This window comes from Hyperolius riggenbachi, chromosome 10, assembly GCF_040937935.1.
Source record: "Hyperolius riggenbachi isolate aHypRig1 chromosome 10, aHypRig1.pri, whole genome shotgun sequence".
NCBI classification, from domain to species: Eukaryota; Metazoa; Chordata; class Amphibia; order Anura; family Hyperoliidae; genus Hyperolius; species Hyperolius riggenbachi.
This window is the reverse complement of record NC_090655.1, coordinates 43,356,048-43,375,830: the sequence shown is the minus strand read 5'-3', so window position 1 is coordinate 43,375,830 and position 19,783 is coordinate 43,356,048. Positions and strand designations below refer to the sequence as shown.

General features: G+C 43.9%; 1 protein-coding gene across 1 annotated transcript in view; it reads left to right on the top strand.

The window, feature by feature from the left end:
- HELLS (helicase, lymphoid specific) overlaps positions 1–19,783 on the top strand; it is a 53,162-nt gene that overhangs the window by 15,863 nt on the left and 17,516 nt on the right. Inside the window, exons 4-16 of the mRNA XM_068255199.1 lie at positions 2,977–3,036; positions 4,816–4,843; positions 4,941–5,002; positions 5,093–5,134; positions 5,242–5,466; positions 7,286–7,468; positions 12,154–12,297; positions 12,385–12,581; positions 13,180–13,276; positions 14,850–15,011; positions 16,435–16,580; positions 16,655–16,793; positions 18,049–18,132. Of these exons, the coding sequence (XP_068111300.1) occupies positions 2,977–3,036; positions 4,816–4,843; positions 4,941–5,002; positions 5,093–5,134; positions 5,242–5,466; positions 7,286–7,468; positions 12,154–12,297; positions 12,385–12,581; positions 13,180–13,276; positions 14,850–15,011; positions 16,435–16,580; positions 16,655–16,793; positions 18,049–18,132 (1,569 nt within the window). The remainder of the gene's footprint in view (positions 1–2,976; positions 3,037–4,815; positions 4,844–4,940; positions 5,003–5,092; positions 5,135–5,241; positions 5,467–7,285; positions 7,469–12,153; positions 12,298–12,384; positions 12,582–13,179; positions 13,277–14,849; positions 15,012–16,434; positions 16,581–16,654; positions 16,794–18,048; positions 18,133–19,783) is intronic.

Here is a 19,783-nt window from a genome sequence, read left to right as displayed (position 1 = left end):
TTAGGCCGAATACGAGAACGCCACGCATCCACACACAGTACAGTTGTACAGTAACACAGCACAATTAGACAATGATTTGTAATGCAAGTTACACTGTCGTGCAGCAAAACCACTAACAGTCGTTCCGAACTATACTGTTAGACTTCCCACTCGGCTGTCGAGCGCAGAAGTGCCTCATACACACAATGCAATTACAATTTCATATGGTAGTGTTGCTCAAACATACAATTAGGCACGAACTTATACACAGCTACACTGCAGTCTCCTCTAGGCTATGAGTGTTAGTTTAGTACGGCAGAAGTCAAGCTTAATAAATAATAATTTAATATTCCAGAAAAACATGGAACAATGCAGAACAGAATATATACAAAAGATTACAAAAAAACAAAGTAAAAAAGTTACAAAATTAAGAGTTACAAAGATAACACACATGGATATTTGCGTAAAAATAAACGGGGGAAAAAAGAACGTTACCAGCTTAGGTTAGAACTTGTTTGACGGGAGGACGCCGTTTCGACCAGGAGTCGCGATCATCCCTAGCTATTCGCTACCTCCGAGAGAAGATGATCACTAGGTATCTTTCTCTGCTTTTTATACTCTGAAGTGTCCCCTGGGGCATTTAATGTCCAGCCCCCAGGAACTAATGCAGTTTCCCCGTTTGTGACATCACCGAACGCTTGTCATAATCTTTCCTGTGACATGCAAACTTCAAAGGGGTTCCTGTTTTAGCTTCTTGACGTTTGCAGAATTCAATTGGTGAGATTGTATCCTACCAGACATCAAAAAGCTTCCTCCACATTATTTCCTAGGTCAACGTGTATTTTAGCACATCCATGAAAAGATTGCATTTTGGTTACAGGTAGCAGTTTGCCTGTAATTGCCTGTAGACAGACGCAGACAATCACACCTGGGACAGCAGATCAAAAGTGACTGCTAGTTGCCTAATGAGCCGCTTCCTTGCCTATTGAAGGTGACTGGTCTTGGGCCACATACACACATCAGACCATAGTCTTTGGAAAATGAAAGATCACAGACCAATCTTACCACCCTTCATGTAGTATGAGAGCCATACCTACACAGTCTTTTCTATGGAGCTGAACTCCACATCAGACAGAAATCTTTGCAAGATGCTGCACACAAACATGCTGCACACATTCAAAAGATCAGTATCTGCAAAAGATCTGTTCCTGCCAAAAATCCATTCCTGCAAATTGCAATGATAGTCTATGAGATCATCATACACACATGATTTAACTGACATTCATCTGCAGATCAGATCCACCAGGATGGATTTTCAGATCTGCGGATGATTGCTTGATCTGCAGATGAATGTCAGTTAAATCATGTGTGTATGATGATCTCATAGACTATCATTGCAATTTGCAGGAATGGATTTTTGGCAGGAACAGATCTTTTGCAGATACTGATCTTTTGAATGTGTACAGCATGTTTGTGTGCAGCATCTTGCAAAGATTTCTGTCTGATGGGGAGTTGAGCTCCATAGAAAAGACTGTGTAGAGTATGGCTCTTATACTACATGAAGGGTGGTAAGATTGGTCTGTGATCTTTCATTTTCAAAAGACTATGGTCTGATGTGTGTATGTGGCCTTATTCACTGAAGACCTCTTTAGATGCAAATGTAGGTCTAGTGACCCACCCACACAAATACATGAACAGTCCATGAATCTAGCCTGCATATCTACACCTTTGACATACCACAGCAGATATGAAAATATATTACTGTATTATCCTTAACAGCATCAGCACCCCAATATATTCCTGACAAGATTTCTTTACTGCTGGCAGGTGATGTCTGTGGAAGGAGATGCTGTTTTGGCAGTTGGAAACGGTTATTTCCTACAATGCAACAAGGTTCCCACAGTGTGATGTCTGTACCTAGGTCCTGACATCACACTGTGGGAGGGGTTTCACCACAATATCAGCCATACAGACCTCCCTGATCTGTTTAAGAAAAGGAAAAGATTTCTCATGGGAAAGGGGGTATCAGCTACTGACAGGGATGGGCTCGAATTCGCCTCCCACGATGCGGTCCAATCCAGCGTCATGTGACTATACACTTCCTCCTTCAACCCGGAAGGAGGAAGTGTTTGTAATCACGTGACCGCCGCATGGACCGCATCGTGGGAGGCACCGAGTGACGGACCGAAGGAGACGTCGGATAGGTAAGCTTGACCCCCGCCCACCCCGCACAGGTATCTGGGTGAAATCCGGATAGCAACTATCCAGATTCATTCTAATCTGAGCCCATCCCTGGCTATTATTGGGATGAAGTTCAATCCTTGGTTACAGTTCCTCTTTAAACTTTGCCTGATCTGTGTACAGTATTAGAAAAAAATGCACATTGGCTTTTTAAAGGGGAACTTCAGCCTAAACAAACTGTTAAGTTACATTAGTTATGTTAATTAGAATAGATAGGTAATATAATCTTTTACCTACACTGTTTTAAAAGAACAGGCAAATGTTTGTTATTCATGGGGGCTGCCATCTTTGTCATGGGGGCAGCCATCTTTTTGGTTGAAAGGAGGTGACAGGGAGCATGAGACACAGTTCCAACTGTCCTGTGTCCTGATCACCCCTCCCAGGTGCACACACTAGGCTTCAAATGTCAAATTCAAAATATAAAAAAAAATTGCACCAAAACAGCAGAACGAGAACAACATCAGAAATTCCATCATGCTTTGCACAGCATAAGGGCAGGCAGTTTTCTTCTGTGCAGCTAAAAATGAGGCTTGTATAAGAGAAACAAAGTTCTGATGCTGTGAAACTGTTAAACACCAACCCTTTCCAGTGCTGCTGAGTCGATTTTTAGTCTGGAGGTTCACTTGTTTTAGGTTGCTGAAGTAAATTGTTCAGATTGTTTATTACCCGTTTTTGTTTTCCTTTATAGACTTATACTTTTTCCCTTTTGTCATACTAATGTAATTTTAGCTGTTCTTTTTATTTTTTTTATTCAAGGAAGTGAAAAGAAAAGAGAAACTTGAGAAAAAGAAGCAGAAATTGACTGACTCTGATAAGGTATGCTCATTTATCTTTTGTTACATTGGGAAGTGCAGTTTACCTATTCTCTGAATGTAACAAATCCAGAACTTCTGCTGATACAGTCCAAGTTTCAGACTATTTTGACCAACAGTGTTCATATGCACCTGGGGGTGGGGAGGGATTTGCTAGCAAATCTGTTACGTTTAGGTTTGCCTGTTCCTATCAATCCAAAAGATGCTCTGTGTTGTCTCCAGTCTAACTTTCAAAATGGCAAGATCTCAGCAATCCTCCCTACTCATTTATTCTGGCAGTTAGACTTTGCAACTACTATTGGCTGAACCCAGAGAATCCCCCATGAGGAGATGGACTAGTCCAACTAGTCTGTCTGATTTTAAATGCTTACTTTTTTCACTGTAGTGGTCTTTTTTTTTTTTTTAGTGTACCAGAGATCTTACAAACTAAAGATTTGATACTTACCCGGGGCTTCCTCCAGCCCCGTAAGCACCACTGAGTCCCACGCCGTCCTCCTGCAGTCCCACGCTCAGTCGGGTCCAGTCTGGGACTTCTGCACATGTGTGGACCTCCCGCGCATGCACAGTAGACCCGGACTGATGCGACTGAGCCAGTTAACAGGGCTGATCAGCAGACCATGGGACTCGCATGTGTTTGAGGCGGGAAAAAGCCCCGGGTAAGTATCAAATCTTTAGTTTGCGAGATCTTTAGTTTGCGAGATCTCTGGTTTACTTTAAGTTGTATTAAGAACTTAACAATTGTCTTGAGGTTCTGCTGCAGTTTCTGTTGAGTGCCTTCCACTTATAACCTCTCCATAAAACTGTGGAGACTGTAACCTCTCAGCAGTTTCTGTAACTGTCACCTGAACGGATTCCCCAAAGCTTAGGGCCATTTTCCACTAGAGCGTTTGCGGAATCGCAAATCGTTAGTGATTTTTAAATCGCTAGGGTTGTTAATCATAGAGATCACAAGAAGTATTATCCACTACAGTGATTCGATTTGGAAATCGATAATGCAATGAAAATCGCATAACAGAATTAATGAAACATCGCAATAGCTGGCATTTGTGATTACGATTGCTAGTGGAAAAGGGCCCTCAATGATTGCGATTTTTCAGAGCAGGCAGAATAGTTCTGAAAAAATGGTAAATGCAAGACTTCTATTTCGATAAAGAAAAAATGAAGGATATGGATTTTTCCTTTTAAAATATACCAGTTGCCTGACTCCCCTGCTGATCCTGTGTCTCTCATACTTTCAGCCACAGCACCTGAACAAGCATGCAGATCGGGTGCTCTGACTGAAGTCAGACTGGATTAGATGCATGCTTGTTTCAGGTGTGTGATTGTTACTACTCCAGCCAGAGATCAGCAGGACTGCCAGGCAACTGGTATTGTTTAAAATTCCTCTCTGGCTCGACGAGGCTTGACAAAGAAAAGATTAGATATATTAGAGACAGTGCAACTAGAAAAGGCTGCTGTAATCCAGACCACATCAGAACAGGTATAGGAACTTATAGGATAGAAGAAATAAGGCTGAAAATGTTGTTAGTCTCTTTAAGTCTTCACAATTGTAGGGGGGGGGGGGGGCTTTGCAGTCGGCTATGTTATTGGGGGGGGGGGGGGGGCAGTGACACACTGGAGGGGAACTGGATGACTCAGAGGAATCCAATAGACTGTACGGGGCCTGAAGCCCCAGACAGGTACAACTCCACTTTTTCTCCCTGCCTGTGGGTTCTCCTTGAAGTTGCATTGTTTTTAGATAAAATGCTAAATCTTCTTCTTTTGCCCCACCTTTTTGTTTTAGGCACAAAATGAAAAATCAGCCAAGTCAGGTGAGCTTATTTAGACATGACATTTTCTTAAGTGTATTTAAATCTCCATATTAAAGGGGGTGTTCTCTGTGCTTGACTGTTGGTTTTTGCTTAATAGCTCCATCGAAGAAAAGACAGCGTGAAGAAGTTTACAGTATCTCGGATGTTATGTCCAAAGAAGTAAGCTTTGTATGAGTCTGTAATGGCTGTAGTTTGTATTATGTAGTGCTGCAGTCTGAGAACACTTTTTTTTCCATTTTGTTTCTGTAGGATATATTATCTGCATCCAAAAAGTCAAAACCGGATACTGAGGTGTGTATGAACATCTCACACTGTGTAATATGTGTGCTCCTGTTCAGTTGTTTCAATGCTGCATACGCTGCTTTGTTTTAAAGCCTTCTCTATCCCTTCGTGTCTAGGGTGGCGATTCAGCCTGCAAGCTGACTGCAGAAGAGATTGAGCAGAATGGAGATTCTAATACAGTTATTAAAGATCGCTTGTCTCAGGCTGTAAGGCACAGTGCTAAGCATATGCTTGACCCAGTCAGGAAAGTCGAAGGCCAGCCAGTTCCGTTTCAGCAGCCCAAATATTTCACGGGAGGCGTGATGCGCTGGTATCAGGTGGAAGGCATGGAGTGGCTGCGGGTGTGTTTTCTTTATCTCTTGTCTGTGTAGTTTGTAGTGTGTATGTAGTATAGTACCCCAAAAGGGAGCCCCCTATTTTTTTTTTTTTCTGTAAAATATCCATCCAAACTCTAGCGATACTGGCGTTTTGGGATAGTCCGTGTGAACGGGGCCTAAAACCGACAAGAATTGCAAGGAAAAATTCAGAATCATTTTGACTGTACTTTTTCTCCTACTTTTGGTACATATCTAATTTCAGTTACCTGTTCTGGTATTTCTGTTGTAATGTGACTCCTGCATCTTGAGACTGAGAGGGATATAGTATTTGCCATTATTTTCAGTTGCCTGGCAGTCCTGCTTATCTCTCTGGCATCCGTGTCTGACTCCCACACATGAAGCTACCATGCAGCAGACCTTGTCAGATTTTTCTCAAACTCTTGATCTGCTGCATGCTTGTTCTGGGGCTATGACTAAAGGTATTATAGGCAGAGGATCAGCAGGGCAATGTACGTTGCTTAATGAAAGAAATCTGTCAGCCTCCAAATCCCCTTCATTTCAGGTGTGCTTTAAAGCTGCGGTTTGTACCGGTAGTAAGTATGAAATGCAGTGTTTTCAGAATACAAAGGTGGTGGCTTTATAGCTTTGTTTGACAAAGGAAATGCTTAGCATAGGGTGGAGCCCTTTGGGTTGGACATTTTAAAACAGGATGTTTACATGTTACTGAATATGCAAAGCCTCATACACTTTTAAAGAGCCTGGAACAGTAACAGAACTGGAAACATGTACTTGCTTTGTCCTTTAGTTCTATTTGTAGTGCTCACTGCTGGATCCATGTGGCACTTCTGCCGGGTCCCCCGCTCTGCTCCAGACCTTCACTGCTCGTGCTCTCATTTCAGATGTAAAATGGGTGTCGGAGCTCAAATCTATGCAGACTGCGCAGCTCTGGGGCTCCTCTTGCCGCTTCTTTGCTACAGGCTGTCTCCTGTGTGTGGCTCAGGGAGGGGGGGGGGGGAAATGGGGAGGCCCTAGAGCTGCGCAGCTGCACTCGCGTCTATGCGGACTGCGCAGCTGCTGCAAGCTCCGACGGCCACTTCACATGTGGAATGAGAGCCGGAGCGGAGGACCCAGCTGAAGTAAACAGTGGGAGTGGATGGCATCCTTCGTGGATACAGAATAAACACAGGTAGTTTTTCTTTCTTTTTTTTTTTTTTTTTTCCTCCCCCCCCCCCCCTTCCCCCCCCCACTCATTAGACATCGTAAGTCCTTTAACCTCCCTGGCGGTATGATTTCCACATTTCAGAGTCTTTTCTGAACATTTCAGACCCTAAAATCAGGAAACGTTCTGCCAGGAAGCCAGAAGCAGCCCCTGCAACCCACTCGTGCCTCCCTGGGCTCCAGTGCTGCAATTGTACCTCCATCCACTGGGTGGCGCTGTAACACTTTGGTGAGATAAATGAATGGTCTCACCAGAGTGACTCAGAGCCTCCGAGGACAGGAAATAGATGGGCTACTGACGTCTGGATCACCCGGGAGGTATGTAAAAGCTCCCTGCTGCCTCCATTCACTTCAATTAAGCCTCGGGCGGCTAGCCCAAGCTCACCTTGGGATACCACCAGGGAGTACCTGCTGAACTTCCTGGCATGCAGCTAATCCAGTCATACTTTGGCTAGAAACACCTGATGCACATGCTTGTTCAGGGTGTATTCATTAAGTGAGCATAATTAGAAACCAATCATGAGAAATTGTGGTGCAGCTTCGTGTATAGCATGCGTGTGGAAATTTAAAGTAAAGGTAACACTGCAGATCTAATATGTATACATTTGTTTTGTACCCTCTCCAGATGCTCTGGGAAAATGGGATTAATGGCATATTGGCTGATGAAATGGGTTTGGGGAAGACGGTCCAGTGTATTGCTACTATAGCAATGATGGTTGAAAGGGGAGTGCCTGGACCTTTCTTTGTTTGTGGTCCTTTATCTACCCTACCTAACTGGATATCTGAATTCAAACGCTTTTCTCCTGAGGTAAGTGGTGTGTTAGTCAAAAAAAAGTGTGCCTTAACCACTTCCCCTTCCCCCCCCCCCCCCCCCCCCTCCCCCGGGACAAGTAACTACATCCCTGCAAAATGCCACAACTCTGTGCAGGTATTTAGCTGCTATGTCTCTCCCCCGCTGCGCATTCCCGCTCACACCCCCCTCCCATTGGTTACCGCCGATCAATGAACACAGTTCCCATTCATTGATCTAAATCCCCGTGTGAATGACCGCTACACGTGGCCAAAAAGTAAAATTACAATTTTTTTTTTTTTTTCTTATTTTTTTTTTATTCCTTCAATAAAAAGACCTTAAGTTAACTTAGGGACTGAATGTATGTAGAGGTTATATTGCAGGTTATAAATTATGGGCTTGTAGTTAGGGATGGACACATCTGAAAAAATGCACCTTTATTTCCAACTAAAATATTGGCGCCATGGTGTACTAGGGAAAAATTTTAAACGTTGCAATAACCGGGACAAATGGGCAAATTGTGTGGGTTTTAATAATGGTAGCATGTATTATTGTAAAGCTATATAATGGCCAAAAACGGAGAATCCTCCTCTTATTCCCCTTACAATAAAATAATTCTTAGCAAAAAGTGCATACCCAAAGAAAGCCTAATTGGTGAAAAAAAACAAAGATATAGGCCTCAATTAATTAAGCTTATCTCCTGTCTTTAATAACTCTTCTAGAGTTGTTACCATGGTGATAAGGCATGTAGTATTCAGGAAACATTTTTCCTCAGGCAAGCCTAAAGTCTGTCTTAAGTTAACTCTCCAATCCTTAAAATAACTGCAGAGTTAAAGACAGGCTGTTAACTGCGTGTGAAAATAACTACAGAGGAGGTAACTTAAGGAATGAAGAGATAAGATAACTCTCTCACTGTGTGGAGGTAAGTTTTCTCTTCCCTTATCTCCAGCATGATCTTAGTGAATTGAGGCCATAGATTGTTTCGTTGTGATAAGTAGTAATAGTTATAGGCGAATGAATGGTAGGGGCGCTGACAGGTGAAAATTGCTCTGCTTTTTTTTTTTAAGGGGAAAACCCTTTGAGGTGAAGTGGTTAAAACATCTTGTTTTGAGGATCAAGACAAAACATGGGCAGCGAATGCAAACCAGCTTCTGTCATCTGGTATTTTTAGGTGACAGTCTGCTACCTGTACAGGCGTCCACCATCCTTTGCAGACCATGCAGTCTGCCCTGATTGCTATTGTAAGTGATGTCTCCCTGCTATTCTTAACCACTTAACGACCGCCTAACGCCGATAGGCGTCGGCAGGTCGCAAGTGGTTTCCCATGGAAACGGACGCCCCCCCCGCTGTTTACATCATACGGCGCTGCTGCACAGCAGCCCCGTAAAAGAGATCGCTGGCATCTGATAGGCTAAAGCCTATCCTAGGTGGCGCAGGACGGATTGCCGTCCTGTGCCCCCCACAACAAAAGGGAGGAAATTGCTGCGGAGGGGGGCTTTGAGGAGCCCCCCCCCCCCCCCGCGCAAAACAGATAGCCGGCAGTGATCAGATGCTGTGTTGCTGCCATTTTGAGGACAGTTTTGTCTTCTCCTGTGTCAGCATCTGTTAGTGTGAACCCTAGGTTTGAGGATGAAGAGGGTGGGGGCAGCCTCATAAGGATTCAGACTCCCACTGCCTAAGGTAAGTACCTTCAGGGGCACTTTTTTCCTTTCAGTATTCATTCATTTTATCCAGGTATGTTTATCATGTGGTGTACATCCGTTTGAATATTTCTTCCCTGAAAAAAAAATGTGCATACACAGATCCAGTTTTGATTGGCCAAGTCTTACCACTTCCATGTAACATGAGGGCCCACAGATTTTGAATACTATGAACAGATCGTTTAGGTAAGCTCTCATACTAAATGGTGGTGGTGAAGTTCGCAATAGAAATTGTCAAAATTGGTTGTGTGTGTGTACACCCTTACTCTGTGGATACACATTCAATTTTTATTTGGGAATGATTGGGCATTCCTAACCCTTCCATGTGATCCACAGTTTAGAGAGACTCCAGGAGCAACTCACTTGTATCATTAAAAACGTCAATACTTTAACCACTTAAGCCCTCGGTCGTTTTCACTTTATGCATCTGAGCAATGTTCACCTCCCATTCATTAGCCTATAACTTTATCACTACTTATCACAATGAACTGATCTATATCTTGTTTTTTTCGGCCACCAATTAGGCTTTCTTTGGGTGGTACATTTTGCTAAGAGCTACCTTACTGTAAATACATTTAACAGTAAGAATAAGAAAAACTGAAAGTTCATTTCTCAGTTTTCGGCCATTATAGCTTTAAAGGGACACTTAAGTCAATCAAAAAAAATGAGTTTTACTCACCTAGGGCTTCTAATAGCCCCCTGCAGCTGTCTGGCGCCCTCGCTGTCTCCCTCCGATCCTCCTGGCCCCGCCGGCAGCCACTTCCTGTTTCGGTGACAGGAGCTGACAGGCTGGGGACGCGAGTGATTCTGTCACCGAAACAGGAAGTGGCTGCTGGCGGGGCCAGGAGGATCGGAGGGAGACAGCGGGGGCACCGGACAGCTGCAGGGGGCTATTGGAAGCCCCAGGTGGGTAAAACTCTTTTTTTTTTTTTTTTTTTTTTTTTTTTTACTTAAGTGTCTCTTTAAAATACATGCCTCCATAATTAAAACCCACGTATTGTATTTGCCCATTTGTCTCGGTTATTTCACCATTTAAATGATGTCCCTATCACAACATATGGCGACAATATTTTATTTGGAAATAAAAGAGCATTTTTTCCGTTTTGCATCCATTACTTTTTACAAGCTTATTTAAAAAAATCATCTTTACTTAGATATTTAAAAAGTTTAGATCCTTAGGTAAATATTATATTGTAATTTTTTTTTTTTTTACATTTAGATGTAGCTTTACTTTTTGGCCACAAGATGGCAATCTTGAGTTTGTTTACATGTTACTCTAAGCGTACAATGTATGCTTAGACCTGGTCCACACTAGGTCCGGAAACGTATCCGTGGCTGCGTTTTTTCAAACCTGATGAAAAACTGAATCCCGGATACTGTTTAAAATAGCAGCCAGCCTCACCCAAGTAAAAAAACGGATCCGTCTGCGTTTGCGGGGACCAGTTTTCAAAACCTGAACGGAAGGTCCGGACCTGCTGCATTATCACGCAACGGATCAGGACCACGGATACACGCAGGGGTAGTGAAAAGCAATGAGAAAACGCATCTCCAGCTCCACAGGCAAAAAACTGATGTGAAAACGGATAGCCTGAGCTTTATGATTGGCCCAAAAAAATCCTCCCACTCCTTCCTAATGATAGAGACGTTTTCTGTCAGGGAAAAATCTGAACGGAAACTGATGCACTTTCATCAGTTTGCAGTACGGTGGTACTTCCCCTAATCTTCCCCTGATCCGGACTGCAGTGTCCGTCCTGCAACTGTCTAGTGTGGACCTAGCCTTAGAGGGACATACAAGACAAAAGACAAATAACATTTATATCGCGTTTTTCTCCTGGCGGACTCAGCAGCCAGTAGGGAGCGCTCTATAGGCAGTTGCAGTGTTAGGGAGACTTGCCAAAGGTCTCCTACTGAATAGGTGCTGACTTACGGACATAGGAGACAGAAAAAGCGAAGCTTCCAAGAGGAGCTGTCACTTTTTCTGTGGGGGAGAGGAATCTGTGATCATGCACCATGGCCCGATTCATTGATGCCTGGGCTAACGATCCGCGGCCGGGAGCGCACGTCCTCGGACGTATAACTATGTCGAGGACAAAGTGGTTAATCAGGAATCTTGTTAAGTGTGTGTGTGTAAAAAAAAAAAAAAAAAAAAAAAAAAAAAAAAAATTATTGTATCCACAAGATAGTAATGCAGCATGGTGGGACAGGTCAGCAGGCGGTGCAGAGGAATAGCAGTCATTAAACCTTCCATGTATTGTGTGGGGGGGCATACATTTTGAAATCGGCACGGGATACAGCCGTTATATGGCTGATCCTGCTTCTGCACAATCTGGGCCGGATTAATTACTATTCCCCCTCCAGGCCGCCATGGATAGTGGGGGAATGATATAATTCGGCTACCAGTGATTGCTGGAGACCAAATTATTGTGTTTCTTAAGCAACCTCTGCTCTGTCTTCTGACGGCGCCGATGTTACTCACTAAGCACTGCTCAGTTGTGATTCCCTTTGTAGTCTATGGTGGCGCCGGCTGCGCCCAAATCTAGCAGTTCCGAAAAGCACTGCTCCGGCGGGGGAGGGGCTGGAAGGCCGGCCAGTAACTTGCTCTTGCCACCTTGTCTGTCCACTGCATTCCATGCCATGTTGCACATAATTCTTTATACTTCCTCCTTTCAAAGCTGGAAGTTGTGATGTTTAGCTCAGAGGTAGCAACGAGATTGAGTTTACACCCTTGTGTTCTGACCCCCCCCCCCTCCCCTCCCCCCAAACGCCAACCACACACACCTTACCCGCTGCTACTTGCTCACATGTTTAAAAACACTCATGCGGAACTCTAATTCGGAAGCTCAGCAGGTTCACAATGCGCAGAATGGGGTAATGACTGGAAAAATCTAATATGACACAGTAGTTCTGCAATGACACCATTGCTGTAACCTTTTTTAATGCATAGTCTTACAGTACTGTGGTAGTCATGGAAACCAGCCCAATAATCTGTTAAATGTGTTGCAGATTCCAGTGCTCCTTTACCACGGGAACCCACAGGAACGCCGTAAACTAGCCCAGAAAATTAACAAACGGACTGGAACTCTGCAGATTCACCCTGTGGTTATTACATCTTTTGAGATTGCCATGATAGATCGTCAAACCTTGCAGGTACATTTCTGCACTGTTTAGGTTTTGTTTTTGTTTTTTTTTCCATTGGTTAGTTAAATAAAAAATATCTCGACATCCACTCTTCAGCACAGATCCTGGAAATACATGATTCTGGATGAAGGACATAGGATTAAAAACATGAACTGTCGCCTTATAAGAGAATTAAAGCAGTTCAAGTCTGACAATAAGCTGCTCCTTACTGGGACACCGCTACAGAACAACCTAGCAGAGCTCTGGTCTCTCCTCAACTTCCTGCTGCCTGATGTTTTTGATGATTTAAGAAGGTATTTAAACTGAACTGCTTTAGGGTCTGGTCACACTGGCTTCTGGTGGCATCTTGATGAAATGCTTTTCTGCAAGAGCACTTCAAAGCATTTGGCATCTTTCAGTGGCAATCAACATTTTCAACCCAATTTGGGGGGGGGAGGGGCAAGGAGGTGCAGCGGTAAGCAACCCAGCTGCTATTGTCTGCTGAACCAATAGGAAAATTAGGGCTAAAAACGTGGCTTTTGCACAAATGGCAGGTAACGACCGTACCAGCGCTGCCCATTCAAGTGTACCTGAAATGGCTGTGCAGACGGAGAATGCTTTTGGCCGGGCAACGCCTGAGCTACAGAACACGAATGACCAATATACCAAGATGGCAAGTAAATGATCTGAGCAGCCCGGGGAGATGGCAGGGGAGCCCGTGGCCTGAAGAGGCCTGGAGGAAACCCCAGGAAAGTATACTTTTGATATCCATTCTTGGGTTTCGATGAGCGCCGTGGCCGTCGGGGAAAGGAAGTGCAGGTGCCTGTGTGAACCGGCCCTTAATTTACCGTTTGGTTCTTTTCAAGCTTTTGTTGACTCGATGAAAATGAAACCCTATCTTCCCTTTTTTAGCTTTGAATCCTGGTTTGATATAACGGGCATCTCCCAGAACGCTGAGAATATTGTAGCCAACGAACGAGAACAGAACATTCTGCATATGTTGCATCAAGTAAGTTCATCTACCTGCTCTTGTAAAGGGGAGATGTAATGAGGAATAGGGAGGCTGCCATGGTCATTCCTTTATAAACAATGCCAGTTGCCTGACTGGGCTGAGCTTTTGGCTTTAGATGTGTTTGAGTCACACACCTGTAATAGTGAAATCTGCATGCCTATTACTGGGTCAGTGACTTGTAGGCAGAACATCGGTCCAGAAGTCTGGTAACTAGCATGGTTCCCATTAGATGGTGCAGAACATAAGAAGAAACGACCCAGGAGCTGGATTTAATGATCTAAATGGAATATACAGAATTTTTTTTTTTTAAGTAGTTGGCAACTGCTAGGATATTTACTGTGCATGAAAGCTTCAGACATCAAACCCCAGCACCCCCCCCCCCCCCTACAGTTGCATGTAATTACTCAGGTTTGGTGCTACTGTGGTAAAAGGCTGGAATGTTGTAAAGCCCATGTGTTTCCATAAGGCCGGTTCACATTACATGCCTGGTGCTGGCTAGCTTCTGTAAAGGTCCTGCTGCCGGCATTTTGGTGCTGCTGACAAGTGATTTAAAGCAGAGCTGAAGTCAGGACTGCTTCTTTGCTCTAAAAGATATGCAACAGCATAACCTTTAACGAGAACCTGAGGCAGTTTGTGTGTGTGTGGGGGGGGGGGTAAATTAGAGCAGAGGGATTCCCTGCTCAAAACACCCGCCACGAGAATTCTTGCAGGGTTTCCGGAGCTGCCATTGCGTCTTTCTTCCCCCCCCCCCTCCCCCCCGGTTTAAATTGATCGGTCCATTTTCAAGCTGCATAAATTTGCATCAAGTAATTTGCAGATCTGTGATCATCCCAAGTGGCACCTCGGACTCTTTAACTTTATTAGCGGTTATCAGGAGTCCAGCTCGGACAAGCTAGGCGCGGTTATCCCAAGCTGAACTTGTGGCAGCCGCCGGGAGCTCTATGCAGGGAAAGAGCGGGAGGATCCCGACATCGGCTGCCATTCTTCTTTCTCTCCTCCGGGGCTCCGCGTTCCCCTGGTGAGATCTGTCTGTCGTTCGTCATGACAGCCGGCAATCTCACTCTAGGCTTACAGCGCCACCCGGAGGGCAGAAGGGAGAACTGCAGCGCTGGCTCCCAGGAAAGTGAGTGCTGCGGCTGCTGCAGATCTCGCCGCTTGGGGATCAAATTACAACTTGATTAGACACAGATGAGTGGGAATTAAACGGGCTAAACTCTATAAATGTGCATTTGTCTGTCTTCTGTTCTGTGCAAGAGTTCAGGTCCACTTTAAATACACTCAGGAGTCTTTGGAAAATGCCTTTTTGTACCATTTAATTAACTTGGCAGTGCCAAGCAACTCCTGCTAAAGTACCTGTCAACACTACCTTTTATTACATTGCTTCCTTTTATTACATTGCTTCCTTTTATTACATTGCTTCCTTTTATTACATTGCTTCCTTTTATTACATTGCTTCCTTTTATTACATTGCGTCCAATGTAACTATGTCCTCAAGGGTGTATCAAGTTTTCTGGAAAAGCAAAGTATATTTTAAAAATTGATACTTAATTGGTGTTTATTTAATCCCTAGATTTTAACACCATTCCTTCTACGAAGGCTGAAAAGTGATGTTGCACTGGAGGTTCCCCCAAAGAGGGAAGTTGTAGTTTATGCTCCATTAACCATGAAACAAGAGAAGTTTTACTCGGCTATAGTGAACCGGACAATACAGAAAATGCTGGGCCAGGATAAGGTACGGGAGAATAGAGGCTGTGTCCTGCGCAGTCTTTGTACACTTCTTATTTTGAGATGCATTATGCACTTTGTATGTAGCTGCTAAGGGGACCAGTCAAATGCCACCCTTGCATGATTTAAAGAGTCCATTTTTAATGTGTATTTGCATATTACTATGCATAACTCTGGAAAGGCTTGAATTTATTTGCATCTTATTGACTATCTCTAGCTTTATATTCTATATCTCCACCCTGTACATCAAAGGCCTGTTTTAAAGTGTACTAGAGATGACATGTGAGGCCTGGTGCACACCGAACGATTTGCAAACCGCTTCCGCCTGTGAAAACGCTTGGCTAATGTATTTCAATGGGATGGTGCACACCAGCGGTTTTGAGGTTTTTTTAGCAAACGTGGGTCCTGCAGCACGTTTGCGGTTTACAGAAGCGTTTCTGCCTCAATGTAAAGTATAGGAAAAACGCAAACTGCTCTGAAAAACGCTAGATCAGAGTGGTTTTCCAGGCATTTTTGTTAAAGAAGCTGTTCAGTAACAGCTTTTACTGTAACAATATTTGTAATCTGCTACACAAACGCTCAAACGCTAGGCATGTTTAGAAAACGTCTTTAAACATGCCTAGAATCGCTCTGAAATTTGCTTAAAAAAACCTCTAGCGGTTTGCGGATCTGCTAGAGGTTTTTGGTGTGCACTGGGCCTGAGATAAACAGGTCTATATACAGTGGCAAGCATACAGACACTTATGCTGTGCTCCTTTCCATATTTCATTGCCTGAGTTTATAGTTTGAGTCCTGACTGGAGAAAAACTGTCAGTTCCATAGCAGTCAGCTCACCAACAAATTACAGCTATAAAACACTTTCCAGATACCTAGGCTTTTTACTGTGAGAGGAAAAGGTAAAAAAGGTCAATAGTTCATGTATTTCCACTCAGGGACTCTTGAGAGACTGCAATTGAGCAGAGACTATGAAACATTAAATCCACCTTGTAAATGTTTATACATAAAACCTTGAGATATCTAAAGTCATTTTAGGAGTAGAAAGACAGATCCAGTTGTTTATATCGTAGTTTTTCATCTCTGGTTCACTTTAAAGATCTGGCATCCCTCCTTAGCTGCTGAAAGCTGTTCCACTGTGTGCCACCCTCGTTTAATTTTGCCCTCCAGCTCTATCCTGATGGGCAACGAGTAATGTTTTTGTATGCACCACTGCTTGCCTTTCATGGCGTAGTTCATGTTTCATGAAGTGAGGCCCACAGTCTGAAAACTGGCTTATTTAGCGAAATGGAACTAGATTTGACACTAAATTGTGCTGCGGAGTCGGACTGGTTTCTGTCACCTGCAGGAATCAGGCCAGTTTGCACAGAACTTGCTCTGTTGGTGGGCCTTGATGCATATACAAAAATATATATAATGGTTGTTCCTTCCTTTAGGCTCCAGAACTAATAATCACTCAAAATGGAAGAGGAAGGAGAAAAAGTCGGAGAGTGGTAAATTACAGTGAGCTGGATAAGGATACTCCAGATGATTTTGAAAAGCTCATTAATAGTCTTACCAACCAAGAAGTTGAGCAAGAAAGGTATTTGTGCTTTAGACCACCTCTTCTTGAGACTGTTAAACAGCTGTAACTAAGTTGTTCTGTATGTCTTGCAGTACTGAGGTAGAAGTGAACTTGCCTGCCAATGCAGAAATAAATCTTAAAATGAAGAACATAATGATGCTGCTAAGAAAGTGCTGTAACCACCCATACTTGATTGAGTACCCTCTGGATCCAGGAACTCAGGATTTCCAGGTAGGATCTCGGGAAATTCGTTGGAACACTTTTCAGGAACGCCTCAAAACAAACCATACTTGTCATTCGTCAAAGTAAATCCCTGAGCTAAATCCTCAATCGCCAGTGTTCCTATTAGTAAGGTGAACATCAGATGTGCTGAAGTTTGTACTTTTAGGGTTTACTCACTATGCTGCAACTGATCACTGTGAAGAGGGCCTTATGCTGGAAATACACGGGTCGATCCGGCGGCCGATTAGCCGCCTGATCGACCCCAGCCGTGTCCCCGCTCGTGTGCGCGGATGGATTACCGCTCGTCCCCGCCGGCGCTCCTTATCTGAGCTCTATTCCCTGCCATTGTCCGCCAGCGGGGATCGAGCTGGAGGGAGTCGAGCAGCGTGATCGGACCAGCTGAATATTATCAGCTGTTCGATACACGGTACAGAAACGTACCTGTATCCCCAACATTATGGAAAGATGGATGCAAGATATACAACCCTCTCACTCTGTCATGTGATGCAAACCCCTCCCCTGCATGGGGGAATTCTCACTTTAAGTATAACTGATCCAAGTCAGTTACTTACCGTAAGCACAGGGGTATGTCTATGCTAGATCAGTATACCTCTGTGCATTGTCCATTCCTCTTCTTGCTCCGCTCAGCCCCTGTAATCAATCCTTGAAAAATTAGACTTTTGGTGACAAGTCACATTTTCAGACAGGAAGAGTTTTTCACAAAGTTTCCTCCCCTTTCCTGCCCATTCTCTACCAAGGATGCAGTGTGAACATGATTCTGTGTTTGCATTAGGTAGCCTTGTCTGGTCAGATATACTTGAAAGGGAACCTGAAGTGATAGGTAAATGAAAGCTGCCACATTTTATTACTTTTAAACAATACTAGTTGCCTGGCAGTTCTGATCTTTGACTGCAGTAGTGTCTGAATCCTACACCTGAGACAAGCATGAAAGCTACACTTGTCTGATTTAGTGTTAGAAACCTCTGATCTGCATGCTTGTTCAGGGCGATGATCAGGACTGCCAGGCAATGTGTATTGTTTAAAAAGGAATTCTGTCCGCCTCCATAGGTCGCACATGTAAGGTGTGCTTTAAGTTGCTACTTTTGTGGACACCTGCGTTAGCACTTCAAGGATTTGGCTGGAGTTTTAAAATCCCTTTGTTTAAAATTCATTTGAAAAGTAACCTTATCTTTAATTAATAAACCTTTATTTTCTTTTTTTTTTTTTTTTCTTTTTAATGAAGTTGTTCTCTTTACTGTTTTAGATTGATGAAGAACTGATTAATAGCTCAGGAAAGTTTTTACTCTTGGATCGCATGTTACCTGAAATGAAGAAGAGAGGTCACAAGGTATTAAACTGCATTCACATAAAAAAGCCTCTGGAATCTCCTAGTTTTATATTTTTCTAGTTGCTGCTTGTATATTTATTTGTGTATGTATTTTGCAAACCGTTGTTACTGTGAGCCCGATCCAATTCAGGGAAAAAAAGTGAAGTTTTCTCCTAGGTGATATTTTAACATCCGCTATAATAAAACGTGTGTGTGTGTGTGTGTGTGTGTGTGTGTGTGTGTGTGTGTATTGTGGGAAATAACAGCTTTTTCCAACTGCCAAGCAAGCAACATCTCCCTGAGCATATACTGCAGACAGTGGTGGACGGGCGAGCGGGATGCATCTGTGCTCTCGTTGTGGGGGAAGAACCTGTAGCCTAGTGCCCATTTTTAATGGGCAGGCTTTTTTACTAGTTTAAATTTGGGAGCTAGTCTACTTTAGGGGACCCACCGCAAATCCCCATAGACACTTTCAGCTGGTCTGCAGAAACGGAACAAATGTCCGCTTTCACCTTGTTTAAACCCCCACAAGCCTTATACCCACGGATAGGTAAGCATATCCTGTAACGAACTGTGAGGTTTTCGGTCAAAAAAAAGTTGAAATGGGCTGTGTAGGAGCCGCCGAACGGCCTTCATCTCGGTTCCGTCGGCCATCTTCCTTCTGCTGTGCAGGTCCTTTCTTTCTCATTGGAGGGTTCGTTAGCTGCCGACAGAAGCTGGCACGCCCCCACCTAACAATTCCCTCCAATGAGGAGGAAGAAACGACCTGCAGAGCAGAACAAAGATGGCTGACGGTCCCGAAATTGCGGCCGTTCGGCGGCTCCTGTACAGTCAGTTCCAACTTTTTTTTTTGACCGAAACCGCAAAATTCGTTAGAGGACCTGCTTAGCTACCCAGGGATATAAGGCTTGTGGAGGTTTAAACAAGCAAACGGAAGACCTTTGTTCCGTTTTGCAGCCCAGGTGAAATTGTCTATGGGGATTTGCGGTGGGTCCCCTAAAGTAGACTAGCTCCTAAATTTGTACCTGAGATCGAGGGAGAATAAAATGTATACATACCTGGGTCTGACTTCAGCCCCCTTAGGCTGGTTGCTCTCTCGCCATCCACCGCTGCCTGAATTGTCTGGCCTGGATGGGGGGGGGGGGGGGGGCTAGATATGCATTATATTTCTCTCTCGCAGTCTCTGGTTTCCTTTAAGCCATCAGGGAGCAATTGCCGAGTGCTGAAAAGTTAGCTTTTCATCTTCTATTTAGTATCTTAGGAGAAAAACTGCATTGATCGCCCCCTGTGTCTGAGATCTTTAAAGGTACTGGAGTTGAACCAAGTATATAAAGCTTTACTTACCTGGGGCTTCTTACAGCCCTTAGTCTGTGTTTCTCTCGGCACAGTTCCGCTGTGCTCCAGGCTACCGCTGCTATTACCATAGTGGTCGGCTTCTGTGCAGAATGCTCTTAGCAATGGGATCACAGGAGGCATGTGCAGAAACTGATCCCTGCGGAACTGTGGCAAGAGAGACTTCTAGGGGCCGTAACAATGCTCCAGGTAAGTAAAGCGTTATATGCATGGTTCAACACCTGTATCCTTGAGGGCTGATTCACATGAGATTTTAAAGAGAATCTGTATTGTTAAAATCGCTCAAAAGTAAACATACCAGTGTGTTAGGGGACATCTC